The sequence below is a fragment of the Camelus dromedarius genome, chromosome 31, assembly GCF_036321535.1.
Source record: "Camelus dromedarius isolate mCamDro1 chromosome 31, mCamDro1.pat, whole genome shotgun sequence".
In the NCBI taxonomy this organism is placed as follows: domain Eukaryota; kingdom Metazoa; phylum Chordata; class Mammalia; order Artiodactyla; family Camelidae; genus Camelus; species Camelus dromedarius.
The window spans coordinates 24,271,943-24,291,331 of NC_087466.1; the positions used below are offsets into that span (position 1 = coordinate 24,271,943).

The 19,389-nt window shown below is 63.6% G+C and overlaps 1 protein-coding gene across 1 annotated transcript; it reads left to right on the forward strand.

The window, feature by feature from the left end:
• Positions 1-1,057: 1,057 nt before the first annotated feature.
• On the forward strand, positions 1,058-18,995 carry MMP17 (matrix metallopeptidase 17). Its single transcript, XM_031442460.2, has 10 exons — positions 1,058-1,216; positions 10,296-10,428; positions 11,147-11,276; positions 11,785-12,068; positions 12,969-13,145; positions 14,188-14,287; positions 15,797-15,879; positions 15,989-16,141; positions 17,040-17,297; positions 18,060-18,995. The coding sequence occupies exons 1-10, from the start codon at positions 1,073-1,075 to the stop codon at positions 18,383-18,385; spliced, it is 1,788 nt and encodes a 595-aa protein (XP_031298320.2). The 5' UTR covers positions 1,058-1,072; the 3' UTR covers positions 18,386-18,995.
• Positions 18,996-19,389: the final 394 nt, after the last annotated feature.

Sequence of the window (19,389 nt, forward strand, 5' to 3'; positions counted from 1 at the left end):
AGCCGTGATTGGGTGGGGGGGTGAAGTGGTGGGGGAGGGGAGCAGTTGTAGCCCAGTAGGGTGAGGGGTATTTGCATTTCAATCTCAGCCCCGCCCACCACCACTCCCACCTCCACCCGCCACCCCTGTGCCCTGTCCAATATCCTTTGGCTCTGTGGCCTTCCAAGTCCCTCTGGGCCTCACTTTCCTCATCTGAAAAATGGGAATGATAGTTTCTGTCTCAAAAGATGTGAGAAGTGAATGAGATTAAATACAGTAGGCGCTGAGCACGTGCCGGGCACACACTAACCTCCCAAGAGGCGTCATCATTCCCCGTCCCAACTCCACAGTGACCACAAACCCCGGCCCTCGCTGACTCCCAACTGCGCCCAGACCCCACCAGGGTCAGTGCCGCCCCCGCGCCCCGCGCCCTTCTTATTCTCTCGCCCCACCCCCACCCACCCACCCTGGCCCGGCTCCTCCCACTGCCCCACTCCCAGCCCCTCCCTGCTCTCACCCCACCCCCCGACCCCTCCCACGCTCCCACCTCACCCTCCACCCGGCCCCCACCTCTCACTCCCATTTAGCCCCCACCTCCTTTCTATCGCAGTGCTAGGGCTCCACCAAGCGTCCGCCCGGCCCGCTGAGGAAGCCGCTCAGGGTCCCCAGCAGTGACCGCAAATCCCGGCTCGGCCGGGGTCCGCGTGCGCGCGGGCGGGCGGGAGGGGGGTTCGATCCCTAGGGGACGGCCAGGACCCCCGGACTGTGCGCCGGCCTGCACGCCTCTACCGTCCCGGGGCCGTCTGGGGACACTCGGGAAGCGCCTTTCTTCGAGCCGCCGCAGCCCAGGTCCCCTTGTGGACGCGCGAGGCGGAGCGTGGGTGGGGTCTGAGTATCCTCCCGGGGGCGCGGGACTCGGGCCCTTTAAGGCGGGGGCGGAGCGAGCGCAGGCGGCCGTCGTTAGCATATATTAGCATGCCCCGCCCCGGCGCTGGGAGGCGGTGCGGGGCTCAGTCGGGCCAGGAGCGGGAGCGGGCGCGGGGCGCACGGGCGCGGGGACTGCCACCGCCGCGCCGCCCGCCCTAGGAACGCGATGCGGCGCCGCGCCGCCCGGGGGCCTGGCCCGCCGCCCCCCTGGGCCTGGGTCCCGCCGCTGCCGCTGCTGCTGCTCGCGCTGGCCGCCCGTGGGGGCCGCGCGGCGCCCGCGCCCCGGGCCGAGGACCTCAGCCTGGGAGTGGTGAGTGCGCGGCCGGGATGCGAGGCTTCCGCGGGCCGGGGAGACCCCATCAGGGCGCTTCGGCGCCTGCGGGAACCCGGACGCCCTGGACCCATTTCCTGGGCAGGAAAGCTGAGGCTGGGGTGCAGGCTGTATCTGACGCGCGCGCACCAGAGTCTGGGAAAGAGGCACCGGGTCCCTTCCCCGCTCCGTGCGCTGAGAGCCCGCCGCAGCCGCAGGAGCCCGCGGAGGTTGGGGGTTCACCTGGCCGGAGCCCCGGCTCCGGCTTGGAGCAGCCCCAAAAGGGACCCCGAGGCGGACGGGACGGCAGTCGTAGCCGCCCAGAACAGTGCTTCCCGCGTGCGTTCCCAGTGGGAGTGGCGAGGGACGGGAGAGGGTGCGCACCCACAACCGAGGAAAGGCCGGGACTGCGGAGTGTGGGCGCCCCGTAAGCGGTGGTTTCGAGTTTGCTCCGTTGAGGGTGTTGAGGGCAAGGGAGCCAGCCTCCCAGTTCGCATTAGGCATGAATCTTGGCCCTGTTCCATGACCCCTTCCACTGCCAGGGTGGCCAGCCTTGCCTCCCTTTGACCCTGTCCTGAGCCTGATGGGGTCCCCCTGCCGTTCCCAGGCTCGGATGTAGCTCGACCGCCTTCCCCTGCAAACCCTTCCCTCAGTATCAGCTGTTCACTGGCTAGGAAACCATACTGAGAGGTGGCGGCAGTGGCCTCTTCCCACAACCCCTCCCCTGGGCAGCCCACCAGGCTTGGAGCCTCCTCCTCTGGACCTGGAAGATTTAGATCAGACTTTCTGGGTATTGCCACTCCCAGGACCCCAGGAAGCCAGACGAGGGCGCGAGGGGACCAGTAGATTAAGCAGATTGCTTCTGAGGCTTCCGCCCCTGCAGTTGCCCTCACTTGCTCAGAGGAAGGGATGGGGCCAGGGTGCTCGGCTCCCTGCCCCACACCCAGCCCGCTGCCTTCTCCTAAAGGGGTGCTGGTGGGGCCCCTCTCCCAGGCCGCTGGCATTCGGGAGTTCCGGTGGATTTCAGGCCGGTGCAGGGATTTGGACGGCATGCGCAGCCCCATGGTTGGCAGGACTTGGCCACGGGTTCTGGATGAGAAACAGGCTTGGGCCGCCCCCGCCCAGCTGCCCCAGCCCTCACAGCCATCTGGGCGGGCACAACCACAGCCCCTGCTTCCTGCATGGAGACGCCTGGGGACCCTACTGCCACTTCCTCCCAGCCAGACTGCTCTGAAGTTAGGGTGTCTGTGTCCACCTCCTCCGGGCCCTGGGGTTTCCTGGATCCCCTCCTGAGGTCATTAAGTCTCTAGGTCTGGACTAAGTGGCAGTAGAGCCAGGCCCCCACCTTCAGCTTTGAGGGGCCCAGGTCGAGGATTAATGGGGCTCAGGTCCGCACAGCCAGGCTGTGGAGTTCCCAGCCCAGCCAAGTTCATTTATCAGACCCTGTGCTGTTCTGAAGTTTCCTGCTGCCCACCCAGAGTAAACGGGTCAGGCACACTCCTCCCAGCTTGGACCTCCATGCCTCCTCCTCTCCCTGCTCCCCTGTGGTCCCCCGGCCCTCAGGAGGGTCACCCGGCCCCACACCCTGTGAAGGCACTGGGCAGGGGACGTGGGTCCCCAGCCTGGAGCCCCCAGAGACAGCCGATCCCTGTTGTCCGGCTCAGTAGGTGAAGAGCAGAGGATGCTGCCCCGGCCCCAAGAGATCCCCCCACCCAGGGAAGGCCAGGACCCCTCCTCCCTTGTGCAGGAGAAGCCTTCCTGCCTCCTGTCCCCAGTTTGCAGGCAGAGGGCGGTCTCTGGTGGCCTTTGGAGGAATGACACCCTGGAGCATCACACCGGAGGTGCGGGAAGGCCGCGAGACCAACAGGGATTTGTGGAGAGGAGGGGGGGACTCCCTTGTGCCCCACTCTGCAGACCGCCTTGGAGGCCCACTGACGCTGGATATTCAGATCCAGGGCTGCCAGTGAGGAGAAGGGCCCCTTTGTAAGTGTGACCCAGCTTCTGCCAGACAGACCCGGGAGGGGCTCGCCCAGCGCAGCCCGCCGGAACATTAGCGTGTGAACAAAGCACCGGATTGAGGCCCGCTGCGCCTCCCTGATGGTGGGCTTTCCAGCGCGGTGGAGTGGGACAAAAGAACCGCCGTGCCCTCCGGGGGGCTGAGCCTCCAGGCCTGAGCCCGCTTTCGTTCTTTTATTTTTGAGTAGCCAATACCCACAGGAAGATACTCAGGCCGTGCAGAAGCAGACGCAGGGGCCATCAGCGCCCTGATTTCCTGAGGAAACTTGCAGAGGCTGTCTGGGCACAGAAAAGGGCAGGGGATCGCGGACCCTTATTCTTGTGGATGGCAACCTGCTGCCCAGTGTCGTGGGCCGTGCTGTTTTCACTTTGCCGTCTGTGCTGGAAGATGGTCTGTGTTGGAACATCCAGACTTACCTGGCTCTTTCTGTCCACCGTCACCTTTTATTGCAAGGATGCCACATCCATTAGCCAGACCCCGGCACCGACGGACGCGCGGGCTGTTCCTAATACTTGGCCATAGCCAGGAGCTGCCAGGGCCGCCTGGGTACTGTGGCGTGAGTATGTGCGGGACCCAGCCCCAGAGAGCACCTAAGGCGTCGTGTGTTGGCAGATTTGCCGGCCTGTCCTCTAAAGCTTCTCCTCCGGCTTCTGTCCCAGCCTCAACGTCTGTGTGTCCTTGTGCCTCGTACCTCATGTGTTGGCAGATCTTTTGATCTCCAGCACCCAGGCAGTGGCGGTGGTTTGTGGCTGAGGTTGTGTGAGGGTGGCTGGGGATAAGCCGGGTCCTCAGTGGCCCAGGGGGCTGGGCAGAGGCTGGGTGATGGGTGGGGGGTGGGGGCAAGGGGAGCCAGGACCTTGGAGCACCTGTGAGCACGTGTTCTCTCCTGGGAATGGAGAGAGGGTGGCAGGGGTGACAGTCACCCTGGCCTCAGCCAGTGCCTCTAGGTCCCTGCTCCTTAGCGCCAGTGCCCAAGCCTCCAGGCCCTCCGTGCACTCAGGACCCGTGTCAGGCCTGGCCTGGGGCCAGGAATATCCCTCCTGGCTGCAGGCAGAGAAGCCGACCGAGCGCACGGCCTCAGCCAAGACCAGGGGAGCTTGAACTTAGCGTGAAGGTCCTAGGACCCAGCCAGCCCCCTCCCCGCTTCCCCCACCCCAGAGGCATGTTGTCAACAAGCAAGTTCACTTCCAGGACACTCACTGCCTTCAGCGTCTGGAGGACTGAGAAGTCTTTGTGGCGCCTTTGTGTGGGGGCCCGTGCGGCTTGGGCATAACCACGCTGGGCGCCTGTGGGGTGAGCCCCAGGAGTGCGGGCTCTGACTAACAGGCCAGCGGCCAGCCTGGCGGCGTAGGAGGTGTCGTTTCTCCTCCATGTGGAGCCCAGGCCTCTGCTCCCAGCCTGGGCTCCGAGTGCTGGCCTCCATCTCCTCACCTGTGAAATGGGACCATGAGAACAGGGCAGTTGGGATGTCAGCTGAGTGATGCCCCTGAATTGCGCACATCCTGCCGGACATAGGCTGCCTTCACGGTCTGAGGCCGGGGTGTGGGGAGGAGACTGGGAGGATTCAGGGGCCCATCAGAGTGCTCCCTGACTCAGTACCTTCCTCGGGATTTCTCGGGGTGCTTTGAACATACATGGCTTTTGTCTCTTGCTTAACGGTGGCTCTGAGCTTCCGGTGCAGCGCTCCAGGTGCAGGGTCTGTGCCACACGTGAAGGGTGACAGACGCATCTGCCACGTTGTAGCCGACAGCCTGCTCTGTCTCTCCCAGGCCCCTCCCAGCTCTCAGGAGGAATGAGGCAGTGGTCTGAGCAGGATGCCGAGCCCACCGTCCCGCCTTACCTGGCCGCCCACCCACCCTTCCCGTCCTCTCATCCCTCTGTGCTCCAGCCTCACCACCTCCTTTCCCAGGCTCCCTGAACTTCGCAAGTCGGTTCCTGCCACAGGGCCTTTGCACCTGCTGTTCCCACTGCCATGATTTCTCATCTCAGCTCATCAGCTGAGGTCAGGTCCTTCTCATGTTTCAGGTCCCTGGGTGATACCACCTCCCAACACCTTTTTAAGGAGCCCTCCACCCCATCTCACGTTCCTGGTAGCACAGTGGTCATGGGAACAGGCCCTGCAGCCAGCCAGCCTGGGTTCCAAGCCCGGCTCTGCCCATGCTGGCTGTGTGACTGTGGCAAGTGTCCTGACCTCTCTGCGCCTCAGGTTCCTCGTCAGGACCCACCGCGTTACTTATTAGGTGCCTACTGCATGCCAAGTGTGGACTGAGCCCTGCAGACCGCGCGCCCCGTCCTCACGGCCTTGCCCTGAGGGGCAGGTGGGTGACTGGGCAGCCTTCAGTGATGCTGACTGTTGGCATCACTCGTCACAGTCATTAACCCTGACATCACCCACGTCTCGCGGCACCTACTTCCAGGTTCACTTGCTTACCACTGGTCTTCCTTACAAGACCGTCCCCAGCGTGGTGGATAGCAGGGCGGGGTCTCCCTGGGTCTTCACTGACCCCTCAGCACACGGCACAGCGAGCCCTGGGTGGGATGTGGGGTGGACAGACGATGCTGGACAGGAAGATGCTGGGCGTGAGGTTACCCCAACCGCCAGCAGCCCCCAGGGGAAGACCCGCCCTGCGGGGGTTCCATAGCTCCTTTTCCTCTGGATCTTTAGAGCCCAGACCCCCAAGCGGGCCAGACACAGCCGGCAGCCAGAGCCGCGCTCTGTGAGGTGGCCATGGGCCCTCTTCCTCATCTACACGGGAGGTGATGGTGAGCCCGGCCTTGTGGGTGCTGAGGAGTGAGCGAGTGAAGGAGCAGGGGCGTGTGCAGTGGGCGCTGTTGGGACTGTTACTTGGGCCCAGGGACAGGTGCTCTAAAGCCACCCACCCCCCGATGCACTCGGCCGTGCCCCAACAGTGGCCCTGGGCCTGTTTCCTCATCTGTGCGGTGGGACTGATGACACCTGTGTCCAGACCCACCGTGAGGCCAGAGGTGTCCAGTTAGAGCTAGAACGTGAAGGGGGAGGGCCGGCAGTTCAGCCTTCTGTCCCCGCGGTCCTTGCAGAGCTGGCTCCACGCTGGCCCCTCAAGATGCATCAGGGACCATGGATGTGCCCTCCACCCAGTGCCAGCGGGCGGACAGCTGTCCGGGGTCACAGCTGGCTTCACTCCAGTCCTGCTCCCGCTGCCAGCACGTCGAGCTGACCCTTCTGTGCCTCCACTTCCCCACCTGTCAAAGGGGACGGCAGTGCCAGGCCTGGGGCCATGGGGAGGACCGGAGGAGACACGGCGTGCAGTCGGCGGCACAGCCTCCCCTCAGCCCACGGGTCCGCCCGTCAGCAGAAGGCTTGCTGAGCGCCCTTGGAGCCTGGACCGGGGCTGCAGCGGCGAAACAAAGCAGGCGCCTGCCCTTGGACGGCTGCCCTGCTGGGGCGGCCCCAGTGCGAGGCGGCTCCGCGGGGCAACGGCCCCTCCCCGAGCTCTGCGCAAGTCACGAGGGAGTTTTACGGTGTGCAGGTTAAACATCGTTAAGCAGCGTGAGCGCTGTAAACAGATGGACGTTGTACCAACCAGCAATAAAGGATGCGGAGGAAAGCAAGACCCAGCGGGCGCGGGCCAGGCCTCCGTGGGCAGGGCCAGTGCCCCCACTTCCCGCCAGGGCCTGGGGCAAGGCACCCATCTCTCTGGGCCTCAGTTTCCCATCTGCAGTAATGGCTCAGCTCACGGGGGTCCTTGGAATTATCCATGGTGCGGCAGCCCTGTGGGTTTGGGGCTCCCCTCCCATTCTCACCCCTGTCCGCCTCCCTTCCACCTCCTGGAAGGTTCACCCTTCTCCCACACAGCCTCGTTGCCCCGGAGACACAGTCGCCATGGCGATGGCGGAGGGAGGACGGGTGTGTGCGCACAGGAAGGGGCTGGCCCGGGCGACCCGTGGGCTCTGTAGGTGCTGGGGGCTGGGGCAGGGCTGAGGACACCTGGGGAGCAGGAGTTCTGGGCCCCCACCCCAGGGGCCATCCTGCTGCGTTAACACTTCCACCCCCTCCCACCCTGTTGGCCCCTCTAATGTTCCAAAGTGTATTAACTACCAGGAAAATCATTCCACCCTGGCCACTGGGAGTTTGCATGTCTCCTCTGAAGACTGGCATGCGCTGGCGAGTCGAGGGAGAGACAGACAGGCAGACGCACGCCTACACCACTCCGTGGCTCGAGGGCTGATGGCTCCTCCCCGGCGGGGATGAGGGCTTCTTGTTGTGGACACTTGTGTTTCCACCAGACTTGGGACAACAGGGTGCCTCAGGGCCGGGCGAAGGTCCCTGTGGGCTCTTCAGGCCCACCTGCCAGCACCCTCCCCAACCCACCAGGGGCAGGTCCTTGTCAGACACCTCCTGAGGGTTTCCCTGATGCACTGGGGCCCCCCACTCCAGCTTGTCCTGGAATCGATGCAGAAGCCCGCCCCGGGAAGGAGCCGGGCTGGGCAGGGGCGTGAGTGGTGGAGACTGGCTTTGTGCCGGGGAGCAGGGCATCTGCACTGGGGGCAGGTGGGATGTCTGAGACTGGGGACAGACCCCCAAGCCCAAGCCTGAGGGGAGGTGGGCCCTTCCCTCCCCTGTCAGCCCCCCAGATTTGGTCCCATTCTTACGGTCCTGTCTGGCAGGGGCTGCGAGCTACAGTGCTCCCAGGGCCCGGGCAGGAGTGTCTGTCCCCAGGCAGCCCATGCCCTCAGCCCTGCCCTTGTCCTACAAGTTGACACAGAGCCTGGCCACTCAGACCTGCGCTAAAACCCCCAGCTTCTCGATGTGGGCACACATTTCAAAACCACCTCAAGTGCTCTTGAGGCCTGAAACCCAGAGACGTGTGTGGCCTCCCGGCTGGGCTGCCCAAAAACCAGAGGGAGCAGCTCCTCCGTGAACCCCGTGGAGCCCCGCGAGGGATGGGAGCAAGGGACTGCTCAGGCCAGACACCCAACTGTTACCATAGCCTTCAGGGGACAACCGGGAGGTAGGTGGTTCTCCAGCGGTATCTGAGCCCTGGCCTGCCCAAAGCAACTGGCCTGCGTGGGGACAGGCTCCCGTCTGGGTGAGCCATTACCTGGTTAGGGGGATGGGGACCAGCATCCCCCAGCTTCATCTATGGTCTGAGGAAATCCCTGAGGACTTCCCAGAGGAAGCAGCCATGGTGCTGGGAGGCAGCAGCCACGGTGGTGGGAGGCAGGCCTGCTATAACTACAAGGCTCTGGGCCTGTGATCTTAACAAAGAGTTGTGAAATGTGTGCGTGTGTGTGTGTGTTCTGACTTTCGGAAAGAAAACTGCAGAATTAGAACTTTCAGATGCCTGTAAAACTTGAAAGAAAAAAGCATAGCCACAAATACACATTTTAACACGAATGCTCTTGGGCATCTCCAGTGCCCGGACAGTGAATAGCCATGGGACATGCTCTGTAAGTCCTGTTGATGGCTGCCATGTTTGTAGTGACATGAAGGGGGCCTCCCAAAAAGAAGGGCCCTCAGGATGGCAGAGCCCAGAGGAAAGGGCATCTCCAGCCAGTGTCCCCCTTCTTCTGAGCAGTGTGTCACCTGCCCCCTGGGAGGAGCTGCCCCGCTGATCAGCAGTGTCCACTGGGAGCTTCCCCGGTTGCTGGTCACTGAGTAGTCATGTCCAGCTGCCAGTCCTGCCCAACAGCCTTTCAGGGGTCCCTAGACCCGAGGGGGTCTCCAAATTCTGCATATTCTGGTGGGCCTCCTGTCAGAACATGGGGAGGAGGTAAAGGAACAGAGAGAACCCCAGGAAGGACTCAGGGTTTCCTGGAAAGGGAGGAAGCTAGCTGAGTCTCTGCGGGCATATGCAAATTATATGCAAATCACCAAGCCCCCTCCTGATCAGTTGAGGCCCCTGGGAATTCCTGGGTTGGGAATTTACAGGCAGGGGCTGCAAACTCGAAAGCTTCTGGGGGCCCTGCAGGTAGCATAAATGAATCAAGAGGATTTTATAAATGTCCACAAAAACAAAAAAAGGCCTGCGTGTTGGTACATTTCTTGAAGCCTGGCCTGGGAGGGGGCGTGGCTCAGAATGTCCTGAAAACCCTGCCTTCCAGCCTCCTGTGGGTCCTCCCCAGGCTGGCTGGTGAGCCCACCCCTGGCACCATGTCCATGTGGCTGAGTGCTTTTCATGGGGTTGTCACACAGCCTGAGAAGTGGCCGTGAGCGCCATCTGGCGCCCCGCCGGGGTCCCCACGGATGGCATTGGTGCCTCCCCGTCCCCGGGGCCCCACATAGCTGGTAAAGGTGACTGGGGCTTGGGAATAGGGCTCTCTGTGCCCAAGGTTGCCCTCCACTCCTGCTTCCTGTTTGGCTCAGGGGATCCCCGCGGGAGCACTTTTCAGCAGAGCTATCCCCTGACAGTGCCACATGCGCTTTATAGAGAGAGCACCTGTGCCGGGGCTGGTGGGAGCACTTCCACATTGTCACCCACATGTGTCCTCACAGCCTCTCGACATCCACAGGTGAGGCAACAGCCCAGAGGGGCGAGGGGCTTACCTCAGCTGCAGCAAGGAGGTGGCTAGGTGGGACTTGGACCCAGGCAGCCTGGCTCCAGACTCCAGACTACGTGAACATGCAGCTCATGACCAGATGCCGTTGCCCTACTCAGCGTGGGTTTCAGACCTCGGGTCGTCAACTGCTGCCTCACAGGCCAGCTCAGGACCTGAATTTGGCACTCCAAATGTTTAATAAATAACCTTACTAAAATTTCACTTTCTTAAGTGTCCCCTGGGCACTCTGCTGCCTCAGGAGGAGTGAGGCGGGCAGGCTGCCATGAGCAGTTGTACAGGTTGTGCACTGCTCAAGCTCACCCCACCTGAAGGGCATTAGGTTTATGAAGACATTTCAGCAACCAACTGTAAAGTAACTGAAGGGAGGGGCAAGAGATGCCCTGTGGGCCAAGGGGCTGGGGCGGGGGTGGTGCTGATCGGGGATGGGAGAGACCTGCCCCTCACAGGGATGGGCCCTGGGCAGGGGGCTCTTCTGTGGGGCCCAGTCCCCACCTCCACCCTCACTCTGCTCTCTGCCCGCAGGAGTGGCTGAGCAAGTTCGGCTACCTGCCCCCAGCGGACCCCACGACGGGGCAGCTGCAGACACAGGAGGAGCTGTCCAAGGCCATTGCCGCCATGCAGCGGTTTGGAGGCCTGGAGGCCACTGGCGTCCTGGGTCAGTCCTTGGGGTGCAGTGGGAGACGGGTGCTGCGCCTGGGTCCTCCTGACCCTGCCTCCAGCCTGCCGTGGTGGGTGGGGTTAGGGCCAGGATGGAGGATTCCTGCCACGTGGGGACCCCTGCGTCGTCCCTTCCCCATCCTGCAGTGTGGGCACAGTGGTAGGTGAGTGTGTGCCAGCGCCCAGACCCCATCTCCACACTCACAGCCAGGTCTCAGTGCCATGGCCACAGGCCAGCTGTGGGGTGGGGGAGGTCTGGCCACCCACGCCCCAGGTGACTCTTGCCCTTGTGGGAGTGCCAGCCCTGTGCTGTCAAAACCCCAGCTTTCCAAGAGAAACCAGAAATCTGGGGTGTTTCTGTGAGCACCCCACTTTATTTTTGTAAAGACCCTCTGCAAGGCTGGCTGATTGAGACCCATCTGTTCCCAGGCCTCCCAGGAGTAGACACGTGTCACACACAGAGCTGGTCAGGTGTGTGTCCCGTGAGACACAGGAAGCATTGGCTACACGGGCCCAAGCTGGGGTCGTGTCCCTCTGGCTGCTCAGGGCCATCAGTTAGTCGATGCTCTGAATGACCCCACCCTGGTCCGTGGACATCCCCCCGCAGTGTGGCCTGAGGCAGCTGGAGGCCCGGGCCTCGCCCCCCGACCCCTAGACCTGGTGCGTGGAGTCCCAGGTGAGCTGGGCCTGGCTCCTGACCCCCACCCGCCCTGCAGATGAGGCCACCCTGGCACTGATGAAAACCCCGCGCTGTTCCCTCCCTGACCTCCCAGCGGCGGCCCCGGCTCGAAGGAGGCGCCAGGCTCCAGCCCCGACCAAGTGGAACAAAAGAAACCTGTCGTGGAGGTGGGTGGGTGGGCTCCCCCAGACAGGTCCTTCCCAGGGGCCTGAACTTTGGGGTGAGGAGGGGAAGCTGAAATAAACACCCACAGACGAGGGTTTAAGAGACGGGAATTGGTCTGCTCAGCTCTGGAGACCAGAAGTCTGAGATCCGTGGTCGCAGGGCTGGTCCCCTAGAGGCTCAAAGGGAGAGTCTGGCCCTGGCCTCTGCCCAGATGCTGCCGGCAACCCTGGGCCCTGTGGCTCCAGTCCCCGTTCCCGTCTTCACGTGGCCTTCTCCTTTCATGTCTGTGTCCTCTTCTGTCTCTTATAAGGACACTCACTCTGTTTAGGGGCCACCCTAACCCAGGACACCTCATCTCCACCCTTGCCTTAATTGTATCTGCAAACACACTTACAAATAAGGTCCCCAGTGCCCGGGGTGTTCCAGAAGCATAGCTTAGCCCAGGGCGGGGGCACTGGACCCATCCCCGTGACCCACCCCCATCTCTGGCCCTGCCTGCCCCCGCCCCAGGGTCCGCACATTCCCGCGGGACTCGCCCCTGGGCCGCGACACGGTGCGGGCGCTCATGCACTACGCGCTCAAAGTCTGGAGCGACATCACGCCCCTGAACTTCCACGAGGTGGCGGGCAGTGCTGCCGACATCCAGATCGACTTCTCCAAGGCCGACCACAACGACCGTTACCCCTTCGATGGCCCGGGCGGCACGGTGGCCCATGCCTTCTTCCCGGGGGACCACCACACCGCAGGGGACACCCACTTCGACGATGACGAGGCCTGGACGTTCCGCTCCTCAGGTGCGTCCTGCTGAGCGGGGGCGGTGCCAGGGACCCTGTGTAGCCCTGGGCCCCCCACAGACCCCACGAGGCTGTCGGGAGCCCCCCAGGATGAGGAAGCCGCCGTAACCTCCTTCCGGTCCAGGTGCCCTGGCCCAGAGCCCTGGGCCTCTGTCTAGCTCAGGAGGTCAGCTCTGCCATTTAGTTTAGGCTGACGTCCCCAGCCGTCTCTGCCTGGCTGGGCTCGTGGGCCTGGGACAGCAGGGCGACCTGACTCCATGGGGCGGGCCTGTCCTCATCCCGGCCTCTGCTTCCAAGAGGGAGCAGAAGCGTGCAAGGTCTCTGCAGGCCTGGGCGCGTCATCACCTCTGCTAAGTCCCACTGGCCAAGGAAGTCGCAGGCCCCCAGGTTCAGGTGGGGGGGTGGTCAGAGCCACGTGGCATTGGGCAGGGGAGACAGGAGCCCTCGTGGAGCTGGTCTGCATGGCAGCCCGGGGAGCCCAGCCCAGGTGGAGAGACCAGGTCTCTCGGCCAGGATGGGAGCCCAGGTCCCTCCTACAGGGCCTGGGGGATCTGTTCAACACTGTGAGGTTCAGGGCTCCCTGTGACGTGGGGTCCCGATGGACTGCAAGGCCTGAGATATTACCATGTGGCCTGTACAGAAAAGTTTACCAAGTTTACCGTGAGCAGCAGCTGTAGTTGGCAGGGGCGCCAAGAGACCCCAGGACCAGAGAAGCCCCTGGAGGCCCCATAGGGCCTCATGGGAACCAGACAAGTCCTGAGTGACTACAGAACCTGCTGGTCCAGAACCAGGGTCTCCTGTGTGACCCACACAACACACCACCACACCCCACCCCACAGGTCCCCGCCCCAGCCAGGGCTGGAGGTCGTTCCCATGGCTCACTGGCGCCTGTGTCCCCAGATACCCACGGTGTGGACCTGTTCGCGGTGGCTGTCCATGAGTTCGGCCACGCTATCGGGCTGGGCCACGTGGCGGCCACGCGCTCCATCATGCAGCCATACTACCAGGGCCCGGTGGGCGACCCGCTGCGCTACGGGCTCCCCTATGCGGACAGGGTGCGCATCTGGCAGCTGTACGGTGAGTCACCCCCCACCAAAGCCAGGTACAGGTCGCTCGGGGCGGGGCAGTGGTGCTGGGGACCCCCGGAGCACAGAACCCCACGTTCAGTGCCGCGCGCTCAGCATCTCGAACCCACCTGGCGACACCCTGCTCCGTAGCACGGGTGGACTGAGTTAGTGGGTGAGTTCTGTCACCAGGGGTCCCTGGGAGCTGGGGCCCCGCTGGCCTTTACCCGGATCTCTCAGAGCCGTGGACGAGATCCCACATTCAGCCCCCAAGTCGTTTCTGGTTGTGACAGCCGGCGTTGGTGGCCCGGTGCCCAGCACTTACAAGTATTAAGTTGTCCAGTCCTTACCACCTGTGAAGTGGGTCCTACAGCCCCCAGACCTCACCACCCTCCGACATCTGTGGGCTTTTCTTATTGTAGTAAAATTGCCTTTTTAACCATTCGAAAGCGAATGATTCCATGACATTTGGCACACTCATAGCGCTGTGCAACCACCACCTCCAGAACTGTTTCATCACCGCCTCCCCGCCATCCATCAGCAGTCACTCCCCACCTCCCGCCCCTGGTAAACACTCATCTCCTGACTCTTTGGATCTCCTATTCCAGACGTCTTGTGTAAATGGAATCATACAATGGGTGGCCTTTTGTGTCGGCCTCTTCCAGTTAGCGTGTGTTTTCAAGGGCCATCCCTGTCACGGTTGGATGCGTCAGTAATTCGTTCCTTTTTACGGCTGGATCATTGTATTTATCCATTCTTCCGCTGATGGACATTTGGGTTGTTTCCACCTTTGGGCCATTCTCAATAATGCCATGATGCACAGTCACGTGCAAGTTTCTGTTTGAACACCTGTTTTCTGTTCTCTTGGGTCTGTACCCAGCAGCCGAGCTGGGGGGCTGTGTAAACACTCCTTTGAGTCATTGAGGCACCTGTGTCTTCTACTCACCCCCCCCCAGCCCGGTGCCCGCCCATCCAGTAGCCTCGGGGCCACCCTGGGGGGTCCAGGAGGGGTGGTGGGACTTGCCAGCTTTGATTCAGCCTCTTTGTCTCCACAGGTGTGCGGGAGTCCGTGTCCCCCACGGCACAGCCGGGCACCCCAGAGCCTGAGGAGCCCCCCCTCCTGCCGGAGCCCCCCGACAATCGGTCCAGCATCTTGTAAGCTGTGGGCCCCTTGTCTCCACACCAGCACCACCCCAGCAGTGGCCCAGAGCCCTGAGCTCCGGGCTCTTCTGGGCCAGCTGAGTGCTGAGTGACACTGGCTTTTCTTCTGTCCTTCAGACAGCACAGGGGATGCTTGCTCACCGCAGCCCAGAACCAGATTTCAAATGCATGATTCCTCTCCCTTTGTCCTAGCCATCTACTGCTGTGTAACAAACACCCCAGTCTCGTGGCATCAACCACGGTGGAATTAGGTTCCCGCGTTCTGTGCGTCAGAGGTTTGGACAGCACAGTGCGGGGCTGGTCTCCACTCTGCAGCGTCGGGGACAGTAGCTGGAATCGTCCAGGGGCATCTTGACTCAGATCCAGTGCCTGGGCTGGGCTGACACGGGTGCTCCGCCAGGGCACCCATCTGTGGCCTGGGCTCAAGGCTGGATGCCGAGACTGAGGGTCCCAAGGGAGCATCCGTCCGCAGGGCTGGCATTGCGGGACACCAGGTGGAAGCTGCCCCCCGCCTTTTAAGGCCCTGCCTCAGCAGTTTCTTCAGTGAGCCCTTTGGTTAAGCAGTCGGAGCCCGCCCGCTCTCAGGGGGCCGGACATTGAGCCCCCAACCAACACAACAAGTGTCACAGAACCCGGGGAGGGGCGTCCCTGTCCACCCCCACCTCTGCACTCAGCCTGGCACGCCTCCTTGCTACCTTCACATCACACAAAAGCCTAAACACAGACAGAAATCTATGGCTTCTGTGACTTGCTGTGGTTTGGTTTGGGGTTTGGTTTTCCGAAAGTGGAATGGCTTCACACTTCCCTCACTTAGCTGTACGTGGTGAATTTCCACCGAGGGCGACAGATGTCGCCCCGGCTTCTGTTCATTGCGTTTATTTATTGAGTAAGTAAGTAGTACGCGTCAGTGGGACGCGGTGCCTGCGGTGAGAAGTTAGGCCCCACCCCGACCTCCCAGCCCCGCCCCGGGCAATGTGCGTCTTCCCAGAGAGGCTCCGCGCGCGCGCGTGTGTGAGGACGCTGCGCGTGTGTGAACGCGGCGGGGCCGTCGCGCGCGGCTGTGCGCCCGGGTTCTCGCCGGGTCGGCGGCGGCCTCCGCGTCTGTGTGAAGACGCCTGGTTCTCTGAGCTGTGCCGGTACCGCGGTGCGCTGGCGCCCTGCCCCGGGCTTAGCATTTAAGTTGTTCCTGATCCTTCGCCGTCACAAGGGGTGTGCGCGCCGTGCAGCGCTGCCGGGGCCAGCGCCCAGCGGGCTCCTCGGGGCCTCGCGGGGTCCCCCCCGCCGGCAGCGTTGAGCTCCCTGCCGCTCGTTGGCTCGGTGTTCCGTCTTCGCCGGCCTGAACGGCGAGAATGGGGCCCACTTCCTCTCGCCTCTCCCTTGACTAAACTGCTGTGGTCGCCGAGCCTGCAGGCAGTGACGTGAGGACCCTTTGGGGACGCTGGTCCCCTGGGCGGCTCGGGAGTGGGGCTGCCTCCCAGCCCAGCCCCCTCTCTCTGCACCCAGGCCCAGGAAGGACGTGCCCCACCGGTGCAGCGCCCACTTCGACGCGGTGGCCCAGATCCGCGGCGAGGCCTTCTTCTTCAAAGGTAACCGCCCCCCCCGCCGCCCCCACCGCTGGACCCCGTGGCCGGTGGACTGACGGGCGGGCGGGCCCCAGCCCCACCCCTTGAAGCTCCACCCCCTCTGTCTCCCTAGGCAAGTACTTCTGGCGGCTGACCCGGGACCGCCACCTGGTGTCGCTGCAGCCGGCCCAGATGCACCGCTTCTGGCGGGGCCTGCCGCTGCACCTGGACAGCGTGGATGCCGTGTATGAGCGCACCAGTGACCACAAGATCGTCTTCTTCAAAGGTGGGCAGGCCCCCACCCGGGTGCCTGCCGGGCATCGCTGGCGGGGAGCCGCAGCCTGCAGCCCCCAGGACCCCCAAAGCTTGTGTCTGCACGGGAGGCCAGTCCTGTGGCTGGCTCTGTGGGTCTAGAGCACAGAGCAGAGAGTAGCCGGTTCATCTGTGCGCCCAACCGGTTCGTACCGACTGAGCACCTGCCCCGTGCCCCGCGCTGCGGGAGGCTCGCAGCCCGCAGAACACTTTAAGTGCTTACTGACCCTTCCAATATCTCCCTTGGATTCCGGCCAAGGATTTGTAAACGTGTTGCTTCTTTGTTTTCTAAATAACGGGGTTGATGGTTGCTAAGCCTTGGTGAGGGTGGGCGTAGACATGGCAACCCCTCCCAGAGCGTAATGTCACACTCCCACCCTTCCGTGGCAGAGCAACCAAGGATGTTTCCAGAACACCAAGTCAAGGATATACCCAACAAGCCCCTTGATCACACCATGTTTGGAAAGTTTTGCATTCAGATTGGAAGTTCTTGGTGATTTCTAACCGCTCTGTCCTTGTCTGCCTGACGAGGGTGCACACGCGCACGCACGTGCGGTCAGGCCTCCACCCATGCCCTTCCTGCTTTGCGCGTGAGCGTGCTCAGCAGTGGTCAAGGCAGCGCGGAGCGAAGTGGCTTCTCGCGGGCTAGGCTCACCCCGGGTCTGTGAAGGGGCCGCCTTATCAGAAGCCGCGTCCTGGGCTGCTGTCCGGTGCAGGGCCCTGAGCCAGGCACGGAGCAGGTGCTCAGGGGTTACTCCTGCAGGCTGCCGGCGATGGCATCCGGGCGTCTACCTGGGGGAGGAGCAAGGGCTGGGGCCCCGCCCGGCGGGCTGGGCGGGGCCCCAGCCCACGGCTCTTTCTCTCGCCCCCAGGAGACAGATACTGGGTGTTTAAGGACAATAACGTAGAGGAAGGATACCCGCGGCCCATCTCGGACTTTGGCCTCCCGCCGGGCGGCGTCGATGCCGCCTTCTCCTGGGCCCACAATGACAAGACTTATTTCTTTAAGGACCAGCTGCACTGGCGCTACGATGAGCACACGCGTCGCATGGACCCCGGCCACCCCGCCCGGAGCCCCCCGTGGAGGGGCGTGCCCAGCACTCTCGACGACGCCATGCGCTGGTCCGACGGTGAGCCCGGCGGCCAGAGGGAAGGGCGAGCCCCGGGCGGCCTCAGAATCCCCGCCTGTGGAGTGGGGGTCGCGAGAGGGTCGTTGTGGGGTGCAGGGGCAGATGTGCACGCCTGTTCGGCCCGTCTGCCGCGGACCCTCGGGGGCCCCACCCTGCGTCGGGGCCCCGCCCCCTTTGGCTCTTGTTTACCTCCCCCCGCATCTCTTCCTCGACGCGAGTCCCTCCTCCAGCCTCTGCCTCCCGCTGCCACACACACACACACACACACAAGCACGCACGCATGCACACCAGGGCCTTTGCACCTGCCCTGCGTCCTCCCAGAACACTTTCCCCACGCACCCACGCCGCCCCTCCCTCCGTGCTTCAGCCCCGCATGGCAGGAGTGAGAACACACCCTCCCACGGGGAGGGTCTACCCCTACAGGAAGCTTCCTTTGTTCTGCTTTCAAAGGGTGTCCTCAGTACCTGGAACAGCCCGCCACAGAGTAGGCCCTCCGTAAACCCCAGCATGGAAAGAAGCAGTCCATCTCAGCCATCCCCCTGCCTCCAGGCTGCTCCTTGAGCTTTCCCCGGCCTGGGAGGCTCTAGGGCCCACCGATGGGCTTCCCGGGCTGAGACAAAGACTTTTGACTCTCGCATTAGACATTCTCCACCCTTCCTGCTGGCCCCACAGTTCTTGGCTGCCCTGTCCTCCTGCTGTCTGGCCTGAATCCCACATGCTGCAGGGGCCCAGAGCTCAACAGCCTTTTCTCTTCTCCCCCAGGTGCCGCCTACTTCTTCCGCGGCAAGGAGTACTGGAAGGTGCTGGACAGCGAGCTGGAGGTGGCGCCCGGGTACCCGCAGTCCACGGCCCGGGACTGGCTGGTGTGCAGAGACCTGCCGGCCGACCCCTCCGAGGGTGGGGACGGAGAGGCCGGGGCCCACGCCCCGCCGGGACAGCACGACCAGAGCCGCTCAGGGGACGGCTACGAGGTCTGCTCCTGCACCTCCCTCGCCGGCCCTCCCCCGCGGGCCTCGGGCCCGCTGCTGGCCACACTGCTCCCGCCGCTGAGCGTGCTGTGGACGGCGGCCCGGGCCCCAGCGCTATGACAGCCGCGCCGGCCTGCGAGAGGACAGATGGGACCACAGCCGGGGCCACAAAGTGCAAGGACTAGCGCCGGCCGCTCCGGCGCCAGAGGCAAGCGTCCCTGCAGGACCTCGCCTCGTAGATGGGGACCGGCCGCCGCCAGCCCCGGGCACAGTCCGCCGGGCCCAGCCTCCCTGCCGGGCAGAGACCAGCAGAGGGCGCTGCTCGCCGGGCGCCGGCCGCGGACACCACAGGAGCGCCGAGCTCTCCCCTCCCCTCGGCCCGGAGACGGCGCCAAGGCCGGGGTCGGGGGCCGGGGCCGCCTTTCCAGCGGGCGAGTGGCTGCCTCTCACGGAACTTCCTCGAGGATCCGGGGGTGGGCCGAGCCGGGGACGTGACTTCAGGCCACCAGGTCTGTGGACTCTGGAAAGTACAGCTCCGAGGGCACCTCTTCCCCACCCCGTGTCCACATTATCGCCCCTGGTGCTTCCGCCCACCCCTGGGGCTTCGTCTCCAGTCCCCTGACTTGATCAGGGCAGCCCCGAACGCACAGGCGAGCCCCGCAAGCTGGGGCCACAGCAGTCTTCCCTTGTGACGCATTTCAGACAAACATGACCTCTCCCTGCTTCTTCATGGTTCAGGCGTGGCTCCCTGACCCACCTCAGGAGGGGCGAGGGTCGCATCCTCTGCGGCCAGGAGGGGCTCTGAGGCCCCTGACCCCAGACCACCTGCCCTTCGGGTGATGGGGGACTTCCAGGAAGGCCTACAGCGGTCACCAACACCTCCCTGTCCATGACTCCTTGACTTCTCCTTGACCACAGGGTCCTTACACCCATTTGGCAGATGGGCAAGCTGAGGCTCAGCTCAGGGAAAGAAGTCTCCTGCCCTCAGGCAGGGGTCGGGCCGCGTCAGTCTCAGAACCCAAGGTTCTGGCACATTCACACAACCCTCCCTGATGGACAGAGTGCCTACCTGCACGGACAGGTACTGCGCTCAGCACAGGACGTGCAGAACGAGACAAGTTCTC